We start from the raw sequence: 11,762 nt of genomic DNA on the forward strand, positions 1-11,762 counted from the left end.
TGGTGTAGGTGTCCTGAAGCGGGGGGAGAGCAATCCTGCAGCAGCGTTCTGCTGTACGGATCACTCTCTGGAGAGCTTTTTGGTCCTTCACACAGCTGTTCCCAAACCACGATGTCATGTTCTGTGTGAGGATGCTCTCCATAGCGCCTGTATAGAAAATCCTGAGGATTTTTGGAGAGACCCTGAACTTCCTCAGTTGTCGTAGGTGATACAGGCGCTGCCTAGCCTTTTTGGTCTGGACCTGAATGTGGGTAGCCCATGTCAGGTCTGAGGAGATGTGGACACCAAGATACTTGAAGGACTGCACCCTCTCCACTGGAGCTCCATTGATGATAATGGGCTTGTAGTCTCTGTGCTGACCCCTTCTGAAGTCCACCACCAGCTCCTTGGTCTTGCCGACGTTCAGCTGGAGGTGGTTGTCCTGGCACCATGATGCCAGATTCTTCACTTCATCCATGTAGGCCGCCTCATCGTTGTTGGAGATGGCACCCAACACCACTGTGTCGTCAGCAAACTTGGTGAAACTCACAATGGTGTTGGAGCCATGGGTGGCCACACAGTCTGAAGTGTAGAGGGAGTAGAGCAGTGGCGAGAGGACACATCCCTGAGGTGCTCCTGTGTTGATGGTGATGCTGTTAGAGACGCATCTACCCACCCTCACCACCTGAGTTCTGCCAGTGAGGAAGTCCAACACCCATGCACATAGACGGCTGTTAAGTCCCAGATCCCTGAGCTTTGTGAACAGTCTGCAGGGCACTATTGTGTTAAACGCTGAACTGTAATCAACAAACAGCATTCGCACATAGTTACCCTGTTTCTTGTCCACGTGGCTGAGGGTGGTGTGCAGGACGTGGGCGATGGCATCCTCTGTGGATCTGTTGGATCGGTAGGCGAACTGCAGCGGATCTGTGGTGTCGGTAATCGTTCAGGGATGAGGGTTTGCTATTCTTGGGCACAGGGATGATGGTGGATCTTTTGAAGCATGTGGGGACCACAGACTTCGCCAGGGACTCGTTGAAGATGTAAGTGAACACACCTGCTAGCTGGTCAGCACAGCAGTGCAGCAGACGGCCGGTGATGCTGTCTGGTCCCACCGCTTTCCTTGTGTTCACTCTCCTCAATGCCGCTCGGACGTCATGCTCCGCGATGCTGGTCACCGGTCTCTCGCTGATGACGTCACTGTCCTCGGTATTCAGGCGGTAGATAGCATTAGCCGCCTGGCTAACCTCGAAACGGGCGTAGAACTGATTCAGCTCGTTGGTGAATGCAGAGTCGGCGTTGATCGGCGCAGTGTCCCTGGCTTTGTAGTCCGTAATGGTGCGTAGTCCGTGCCAAAAAGTTCATGTAAGTTCATCTCTGAATGTTTGTAAAGCATTTACGCGTTAAGCTTAACAACCAATATATGGAGCGACTGCCTCTTCTCTCCCCCTCCCTCTCCTGCTGCTACTTCAATCATGAAACTGATCAGTGGTCAGCTGATCGGCTTTTCTGTCGCAAGTCCATCTCTCTTGTTTGTTTATCTCCCACTTTGCACCAGAAAGAGGAAACCAGCGGCTGAATAACAGCAGCACGTTTAAGCTTGATAATCTGTTGTTAGAATTTATTTAATATTACTTTCTACACCAGGATCCTTTTCTACGTAGCTGACGGCTGGTAACTGTGCAGGGGCGGATCTAGCAAAGTTTAGCCAGGGGGGCCGATAGGGCATGAACAGGGAGAAGGGGGCACAAAGACATACTTTTCTTTCTTATTCTCATTTAAAATGTCTAGCTTTTATTAAATAATTATCTGAATCTTACACCCAAAGTTTTAATCTGATGTAAAATGAATAGAAGTCCGTTACTGTATATAGTAACTATTAAGTCTAATATACCCTAGTAAGCTATAGTACTTTTTCCTTTGGGAAGATACCATCTGTGCAGTCTGCACTTCTGTTGAAGAAAGATGTTGAATCTATTTAATTATTCTTAAAAAATAATTTATTTCTGTGCATTTTTTTTTTCACACTGCATCAAATTAAAGTTGATTACGTCGATTAAGCATCATGAGGTGGAGGGTGGGGGGTGGTTCCTTATTTATTTGTTTTGGGGTTTTTTTGCTGGGAGTTTTAGAGCCCTATTAGTTAGGTTGCTTACTCTTTAAAATACCAGAATAGGGAGGATGGAGTAGGTTTAAGTTTATTAGATTGATCAGTATTGCTGAACTATGAAACATTTTGGGTGCAGTGCATTTTTTGCATACAGGTATAAAAGAATAGCTTTAGTGTTTGTTTGTTTTTTAACTTGAGTATGAACTTATACAAAAAGCAGCAAGATATTAAAAAAACTGTTTTATTGATTAAAAAACACTATATTGGATTCATATCGGTATCGGCCGATATCCAAATTTATGATATCGGTATCGGTCATAAAAAAGTGGTATCGTGCCATCTCTAGTTTGGATGTGGACGTGACCCCTCAGGTGGGTTGGTGGGTCTCCGTGGACAGGCTGTTTTGACAGGCCCCGGAAACAGCCATGCTGGACGTGGCTTGGCAGCGGATGTAGGGAGTGGTGGACGTGGCTTAGCCGGTGAGGCAGGACCAGGCGTGGCGACGACTTCTGGCTGGGTCGAGGCAGGACCAGGCGTGGCAGGACCAGATAGTGGTGGCGCTGCAGGTGATGGCGTGGAAGCCGCAGGTGGTGGCGCTGCAGCAGATGTGGCAGGATGCTGGACAGACTCGGCTGAACCTCCAGCTGGCATGGCGTCGTCCTCTGGCTGAGGCGTGGCAGGGCCAGCAGGTGCGGAGTCGTCCTCTGGCTGAGGCGTGGCAGGGCCAGCAGGTGCGGAGTCGTCCCCTGGCTGAGGCGTGGCAGGGCCAGCAGGTGCGGAGTCGTCCCCTGGCTGAGGCGTGGCAGGGCCAGCAGGTGCGGAGTCGTCCCCTGGCTGAGGCGTGGCAGGGCCAGCAGGTGCGGAGTCGTCCCCTGGCTGAGGCGTGGCAGGGCCAGCAGGTGCGGAGTCGTCCCCTGGCTGAGGCGTGGCAGGGCCAGCAGGTGCGGAGTCGTCCCCTGGCTGAGGCGTGGCAGGGCCAGCAGGTGCGGAGTCGTCCCCTGGCTGAGGCGTGGCAGGGCCAGCAGGTGCGGAGTCGTCCCCTGGCTGAGGCGTGGCAGGGCCAGCAGGTGCGGAGTCGTCCCCTGGCTGAGGCGAGGCAGGAACAGGCGAGGTGTCGTCCCCTGGCTGAGGCGAGGCAGGAACAGGCGAGGTGTCGTCCTCTGGCTGAGGCGAGGCAGGAACAGGCGAGGTGTCGTCCTCTGGCTGAGGCGAGGCATGAACAGGCGAGGTGTCGTCCTCTGGCTGAGGCGAGGCAGGAACAGGCGAGGTGTCGTCCTCAGGCTGAGGCGAGGCAGGAACAGGTGCGGAAGCAGCAGGCGGTAGCGCTGCAGGTGGTGGCGCTGCAGGAGGCGGCGCTGAAGCCACAGGTGGTGAAGCAGGTGGTGGCTGGACGGGCTCACTAGAACCCCCAGCTGACGTGGCATGAGGCTGGACGGGCTCCTCGGGCCCTCCAGCAGACGTGGCATGAGGCTGGACGGGCTCCTCGGGCCCTCCAGCAATGGAAGAAAACTGCTCCGCTGCTTGAGATTGCTGACGGCGTGAACGCCGTTTTCTCCGGGAAGGAGGAGGAGACGGCGTGAACGCCGTTTTCTCCGGGAGGGAGGAGGAGACGTGCCAGCCCGCGAATCCTCCAGCGGACTGGGCTGAACCTCCTCCGAGTCTTCATAGTGGAGAGGCAGATCCGGGCGGACGTGTACGGTGGAAACGAGGAAGTCCTGGATGAGAGGGTTTAGCGCGCCAAATAGCCAGGGAAGTCCAGAAACCATCCTCTGCAGACGGATGGCTAACTCCTCCTGGTATTCTTCAAATGGCAGCGCAAACCATTCCTGGCATAGAAACTCCACCGCATAGATCATGTCCTCCCGGAGCTCAGCGGAGGGATTATGAGCTGCTGGGTCCATTGTCTGGTTGCGTCCTTCTGTCACAATACGGCTGTGTGCAGGCAAGAGTAGGACCCAAACGCAAACTCGCAGAGACAAAAAGTAAACTCAAAAAACACAGCTTTATTGCTGGCGTGGAGTGGGACACAAAAAACAATACAAAACTAAACTAAACTAAACTGGGAAAACTAAAGCACAAGGAGCCACAGGGAAAAATCACACAGCTATGAGGGAGGACGCAACACTGACAAAGAGAAACATGGGGCTAAAATACACTGAGGGATAACGAGGGGGAATGAGCCACAGAAGGAGAGCACAGCTGGGAGTAATTAGGCAGGACGAGACAAGGGAAGCAAAACTAGAAACATTAACATAGGACAGACTGTGAAAGTAAAACAGGAAACGCACTGACGGAACTCAAGACATGTAAACTTAACAGACTGGGGAGACAGAACATAGGGACCTGAAACATGGAACAGAAAGGCACAGTAGACACAACATGAACATAACAACGCCACAGGGGAAGAGTAAAACAAAATGCAGGAACACAGGACCTCTTTCAAAATAAAATGGGAAACATAATGAAACGCAAACATGACAACATAAGAAACACAGACATGAAGCACATGAAGGACAAGGGAGACTTAACAGGGGTTGGATACACAAGGGGAATCTAATAAACAAATGAACTTAGATAACCTAATGAACAAAATAAACTCAAACTTAAAACGCTGGGTCAAAAGACCCAGGATCATGACACCCTGCTTATGTCCTTGTCTAGTCTCGTGGTTTTTTTTTGTATTTTCCCTGGAACAATCTCTCACAGTCTGTTCTCTAAAACCTAAAAGAGGAATTATGGATTGGATCAACTGGTCCCTAAATGCAATTGACACCCCTTTCTCAACGAGAAGTTTGGGCTTGGGTGAGCCTGAGTGCTGAAGATATCTACCTATTCGGAACCATGGTAACAGGGTTCTGGCTGATCGGAGCTGGCTTGGCCCTGACTTATCGAAGAATTAAGAAAGCAGAACCGGCTGTTGGGAGAGGCGTGAGTTTCTCAAAATGGGCTCATTGAGTCAGCACGGATAAGATCTTGGAGAGGCTACGGCTGCTGTGAATACTGAGAATAAGATCTCTGACTGCAGACTGGATACATCTCGGAAGGGCTAGCCCGGAATAACATCTCTGGGCGCAAATTGGATGACATCTCGGGGAGGCACACTGCCGTGAGTTTTCAGAAATTGGCTCCTTGAGCACAAGAAATGACAACATCACAGAGTGCAAGTATGGCGAAGCTCGCGGCTCTCCAACGGGAGATTGAGAGACCAGTGTTGGACTGTAGAACTGCTTTGAAATTCATATGAGCTGTTCGCACTAAAGTAAAAAATACCATCACTTATGCGGATACCCCTTTGGCACCAGCTGCAAGGCCGGAGCTGAACAAAACACCCTGATAACGACTGTGTTTAGTCTGTTCCTTCCCATTCCATGCAAGGCCACCTGGGTTGGCTGGAAGACAGTTTACTTAGCCTGGCAGGGCGAAGGACACTGTCTCAGCTGAACTATGGACACGCACACACATACATATACTGATACTGATAAGCACTCAGTGACGCATCACCCTCCCTACCCCGGATCCAACGCCACCTCCAACGCTTACCTCCCCTCTGATGTGGACATCGGGTCAGTTGGAGGTGCAGTCGAAAGATTGCAGCTGTCCCAGATCAGATGTACACACTGGAACTCTTTCCCATGTTGCTGTCTGTGTTTATTGTGCTATGGTGTGTTGATATCTGTGCATTCCTGTATTATCCTTCTGTGTTACACATTTCGATGTTTTTTTTTTCCTCGCTACCTAGCCTGACCTGTCTCCCCAATGCGATGTTTGTATATTGTATGTACGGTCGGCAAGGTCTGTCATCTCGGTTGTGGGCAAAAGACCTGCAACTGACAAATAAAGGCTATCTCATCTCATCTCATCATTGCATTGTTACTAAAATGTAACTGAGTGCAGTAATGCTCTGAAACAAATGCTCCGAAGAAAAAAGCAGCTAATTTGCAATTGTGAGCACTCAGCCAGTTAGTATCAGTCATTCTCCAAAATTATGTATCTGAAATTTGCAACACTTGTCTAGAAATGTTTGCAGTGTTTATATGGAAACAGACAGTTTTCAGGCAGAGGTTCCAATAGTTTTTAAAGTAAGAGAGAAACACCATGAAACTGGTAGATCGTGGGACCTGTTAATGTTTACTATCTGAATCTGGATGGCAAGTTGCAGGTTGGTCCTGGTATGGCCTTGTTCAGATTTTGAAATGCTTGAGTCATGATCTATATTATTAGATATTAGTGAGGAGACTCAGATTCATTAGTTGTATTTGGTTTATCTCAACAAATAAAGAAACGTTCCAATTTAATCTGGCATTGGCGTTGTTTCCAGCTCTCATCATTTGGCATGCCAAGCATCGGCTGGTTTTGGCTGTTTGCATTTGGCGTCCTCGGTGTCTCCTTCCTGGGAATCTTTGCTGCCTGCTGTGAGAAAGACCTTTCCATCAAAATAGTAAGAACAAGAGTCCAAACAAGATAAAGAGCTGATACCTCTTTATCATGTGTTTTTAATTTCACAATAAAAACAACAAGATCAAGGTGATGATTGTGTTAATTTTTAAAATATTGCTTCATGTACAGTTTGCAGGGCTCGTGGGGACTGGAATGATCATCATGATAATCTGTGGCATCACTGTAGTTGTCAGAAGAAACCAGGTCATCTGTCCTTCTCCCTATCCAGTGATCTGTCCAGATGTGAATTTACTTTTCCTTATCCTAATCCTGTTGCCCTCTCTTCCTCTTTGCTATTATACTCCCTATATTAGAATAGTCAGAATCTCATTTATCGTCTGATGACCTTGTTTTTTGTCTACCTTTGAGATCAACTACCTTGATGTTCTCTCGTCATTATAGTTTTTCTTTCATTTATTCAGTACCTTAGTGACAAAAATGTCTAGCTGTATTTCTTTGGAGAAATCAATCAACTCCAAAAAGTCAAAATGCAGTTTGATGCACACCATTTGGTTTCTATTCTTCAATTTTCTATAGTATCTTTAGGTTTTAGTTATTGTTTCTCTGCTACTTGAGACTTGTGACTTCACTGTCTGTCATGATGATGATATATTCTCTCATTTCTGTACCATGATACTAAAGATGTTCTTTTTATTTGAAGATAAAGGCTGCCTTCCTAAGTAAATCCAGTGAACTAGTGGAGCCCTACATGGAAGTACCAGGCATTAGACACATGCTTGACATGCTACAGGAACTTGTAATGTACCTCTATGAGAGGAGTCTTTTTTTCCTCTCTTTTTTAAATATGACAGGACTCTTTCCACAACACATATGAATTTCAGTAGAAACATACAATGGGGGAAATACTTCTTTGATATCCTGCTTAATTTGCTCGTTTACAAAGAAATGAATACTCTATATCTTTTGGTAGTTTAATTTGAATGGATTAAGACAGAATGTCAACCAAAAATTCAGAAAAAAGAAAACAAAAGACATTCAATCTCAAGCTGTATTCCAGTCAAATTTTACCAATTTAAAAGTTTTATCTTTGAAAAATGTAGTTACTTTGATTAGACTGACCTAAGATTGTAGTCCACAAAGAGAATTTCAACACACAAAATAAATTATTTTAATTTGTATACAATTTTGTGTGCGTTATTAAACATTTGTACATTTCTGTTTTTTTCAATCAAAAATGACCATCATTAGAAATGAACTGTAGAGACATCAGTTAGTTGGGAGGAGGATAAACACTGATTATGACCCAAACAACACCATTTCAACAGTCAAGCACAGAGCTGGAAACATTATGCTGTCGGGCCAATCTTATGCTAAGGGTATAGGATGACTTCACTGCATCAAGGGTTCAATGGAGGGCGCCTTGTCCCATAACATCTTTGATGAGAACCTGAGACACAACACTGAAAATGGATTGGAGATGGGTCTTGCAAACTGACAACAACCCAAAACATACAGCTAAAGTATCTAAGGAGTGACAAAAGAAGAATAAATTCACTCTTTCTCCATTAAAATTAAACTACCATAAAAAGGAGACAACTTAATCAGAGGATAAAATAACTATTTCTCCCTACTATAGAAGACGTGATCAAAAAGTTCTATAAAAGGTAAAACTCATACTCATTTTAAATTCTGCCTTGAACTACACTTCAAGGTTGTCTCCTTGGGCACCTCTGAACTGATTAATGGCTGCTGCTCTTTCTGATCATTCTGAGGAAGTTCTGCTCTAACAAGACGCACTCGGGTATCTGCAACTCTGTGATGAATTCCTGTACATTGTGAGCAGGTTCATCACGGCACATGCCACGGCTCTTTAGGGTGAATGCTTGCCCTCACGTTTCTCATAGTGTTACTCATAGTGTAACTTGTTGCTGGCCGTGAGACCTCAGGGAAAAAATACACACAACTGCATTAACACAGAAGAAACAACACTCATGCTCATAATCACTGATCATTTTTGCTTGTAGTCAAGGAACTTTTTGATTGCATCTTATATAGAAAACCTTTTATTAATAATTTTCTGGACTTAATTAGTTTACATATTGCAAAAATGAACAATATTGCAGAATTGTGTTGACATTTTTAATTTTTCTATTTGTTTTTGACATGTGTTAACAGTTCAAATGCTGTGGAATAGGGAATACTGAGGACTGGGGCAATGAAATCCCAGATTCCTGTGAATGCACATCAGATGCAACTGAATGCAAATACAGACCTCAGGTTAGTTTTATAAAATAAAACCAGAATCTCAGACTTGGAAAAGAAAAAAAAAAAAAAAAGAGGAAACCTTTAAACTTTATTTCATGGAAAATTCATCCTCATGACATGTTTAAATGATTAAATGTAGTCAGTCATGTTACTTTAAATATTTTGACAGACTAATGAATAATCTCTTCAGAAGCATCTGTTAAAATCACTCTGGTGTTATGAATGTAAATGCTCTCTTTTTCACCATCAAGTCTTTGCTGTGTAAAATCAGCGTCAGATTGTCACTTTTAAAAATTAAAGTTCAAGAATTTTGTGGCCATACATTCATCAAGAATGAATTGTTTTTTTCTTGGTTTTTAAAAAGTCTATTATTTGCAGTTTTACCTTTCATCTACTCTATGTTAAACTATATTTCCTAAAATGTATCAGAAAATTAAAATGGGCTGTTTTTATTTTCTTTCATGTTGTGTTTCTGCTTTCTTGCAGGGAAAAAGCGGTCCACAGACAATCTATGCAAAGGTATTTAGTCAATCAAGCGACCAGTCAATTCAAACATGATACAATCTAAGTCAGTTATGTTTACAGGTAATTATTTTCTTCCCTTCTGCAGGCCTGTGGGGAGCATGTTTTTTGGTTCTTGGACTACATCTTCAAGATGATTATAAACTTCTTCTTTGCATTTGCTGTTACAGCAGTAAGTTCCACTATTGTTTTTCCTTTATTTTCATTGGTTTTTACTGTGTGTCACCGTGACTATGTGGTTCTGTAAGATTTTGTAAAAATCACCATGGCCGCCTTAACATATAACTTTAAAAATCAAAATCAGTCTTTCTATGGCATCTTTAGAATCTCAATGAACAGGAAATGAGACCCACATTTCTTTAAAATTTGATTCTAAGGAGCAGACTGTTTTTTTGTTTTTGTTTGGCTGTTGTGTGTGTTTTTTAAAGTGGGCTTCAGTTTTTGTGCTTGAGAGTTTCTGAAGATCTTTGACACATTTTCATTTTTGTACTTGACTATTTTGAGAATGGGCCTTTTTTGTTGTTTGTTTCATGAACTACATATTAATGACCTACAAATGAGTCAAACATAAAGGCACCAAACTTCAGGGATGGAACAGTTTTGTGTCACAAATAACTCAGAAAAGAATCCCTTTTGTTTGCATCTTTAGGGACTTTGTTAGTATCAGCCTTTCACAAAAACACATTTTTTTTTCCATTTCTTTAGTTGAATGTATGGAAAATGCCAAAGATAACAATTTCATTGACATAAAATTCTAGTTTTGAACCAAAAACGTGATTCCCAAAGAGCTATTCGTTGAAACCGGCAGATTTCATATTTAATTTCTTCTTCTTTTTTTTTTTTTTTTTTTTTTTTTTGCTTGTCTCGTTTGGTTCTTTAGCCATCAGAATTATTGTCTGAATGCGAAAAAAGATGCCCAACAGATATACTTTACCAAGTGAATCATCACGGCCTTGCCGTATTGGTCCATTTGATTGTCCTTTGTTATTAATATTTATTTATTTTATTTTATTTTCAGTTGTTACAGACGGGACAGACATGACTCTTTCTCCCTTTCCTATCCCCCAAAAGGAAAGGGAGTAAGAGAAAGAGAAGGGGGGAAAGAAAAACAGAGGGGAAGAGAGACAGTGAGAAAGGGCGCCCCCCTAGGGGGCGGGCCCCACACTTTGGGAAGGTCTGCCCTAGTGTATTAACTATATTGTATAGTAAGTTGATACAGGTGGTGTGTCCTCCATCGCATACTAGCAACAAGCTCCAGAGTAAAAGCTATTCATTCCAGTGTTGGAGCAATAGCATTCATTTTCCTTCTCAGTGGGCTTTAGTGTTGTTAAACTGCACCTTTTTCCAATTGTATAGCCTGTCTGTTTCGTGAACTAACCCCCTGTTCATCTATCTGTCTTTATAGCTGCTGGCCCTGCTCATGGCCATCTGCATGATCCGTCAGGTCAAACGTAACAATGCTGATGAATCCATTGCCATGGAAGACAAATGAAAGGAACTACTACGCATGCAGGTCCTCTTACCTTTAACCATTGCACTGGGTTTGGGTATAAAAAGAGGACTCGATGGTCAGGATGTGACCTCTTTTTATTCGCTTGAAAAAAAAAGTTATTTGTGCCTTGAGAGAAAGAGATTCAGGAGACAAATGTTGAGGTTGAGGTTGTGGTGTTTTGCAGGATTACACCGCTAGCTCGTAGACTTTTTCTCCCAGCTGTACAAAGCATAGCTTAAAAAGCAAAACATTTTTTTGTGTGTGTTATTTGATACTATGCAGTATTCTAGTCCTCTTATATGGGGCATATTATAAATAAAAGAAGCAGCTTCGTAAGCCTTAGGAGTGTGGAGTAGTTGAAAATAAATTAAAACTACTAAAACTATTAAAGTTCAAGAACCACTCAGTTGTCTGGTTTTAAGAACATCAAATACTGATCATAACATAATTATTGGAATATAAAATGTTTATTGGCCCAAAATGATGAATAAGAATAAGAGTAACAAAATATAATGGTGATTATAAAAACAAGGCCTAACTGAGAGACTGGATAGAGAATGGATAGAGAGAGTAAATTGTGATTGGCTGGTCCCTTTTAAGGATTGTGCCTAAATCAATGTTCTTCTTCAGAATGGGCTAAAGGCAAATCTACTTGAGGTAAAAAAGCAAAAAAAAAAAGGAAGACGTGAAATGAAATAACCTTAGTAACCTTAGTTAAAAGTGAGTGAAAGATTGATGATAGAGAGCATGATAGGGAGTGGCTATATATTAGTGGATCTTATGCAAACACAGTGACTGGATATCTAAGGTTGGAAGATGGAGACGAGTGGACACATGACAGAACATAAATTGGAAAACCTGTAGATGTTCTGGGTTAGTTCCTGGAAGTTCTTCAGGATGAACAGTCCAGAAAATCAGATCTCAGAAGTCAATGATTGGAAATTCCAGCAGAGAGACATTAAGAGGGATCAAACCACCACTCAAATTAACACAACG

The 11,762-nt window shown here is 43.6% G+C and overlaps 1 protein-coding gene across 1 annotated transcript; it reads left to right on the plus strand.

Annotated features, from left to right (window-relative positions):
- Positions 1-6,184: 6,184 nt before the first annotated feature.
- LOC146369549 (CD63 antigen-like) lies at positions 6,185-10,810 on the plus strand. The gene is made up of 8 exons (XM_084910683.1): positions 6,185-6,193; positions 6,408-6,527; positions 6,656-6,730; positions 7,188-7,283; positions 8,663-8,764; positions 9,239-9,271; positions 9,363-9,446; positions 10,680-10,810. Exons 1-8 carry the CDS (start codon positions 6,185-6,187, stop codon positions 10,764-10,766), a joined length of 606 nt encoding a protein of 201 aa, XP_084766809.1. The 3' UTR covers positions 10,767-10,810.
- The last annotated feature ends 952 nt before the right edge of the window (positions 10,811-11,762 follow it).

This window comes from Perissodus microlepis, chromosome 17, assembly GCF_051167445.1.
Source record: "Perissodus microlepis isolate ML-2025 ecotype Zambia chromosome 17, ASM5116744v1, whole genome shotgun sequence".
NCBI lineage: Eukaryota > Metazoa > Chordata > Actinopteri > Cichliformes > Cichlidae > Perissodus > Perissodus microlepis.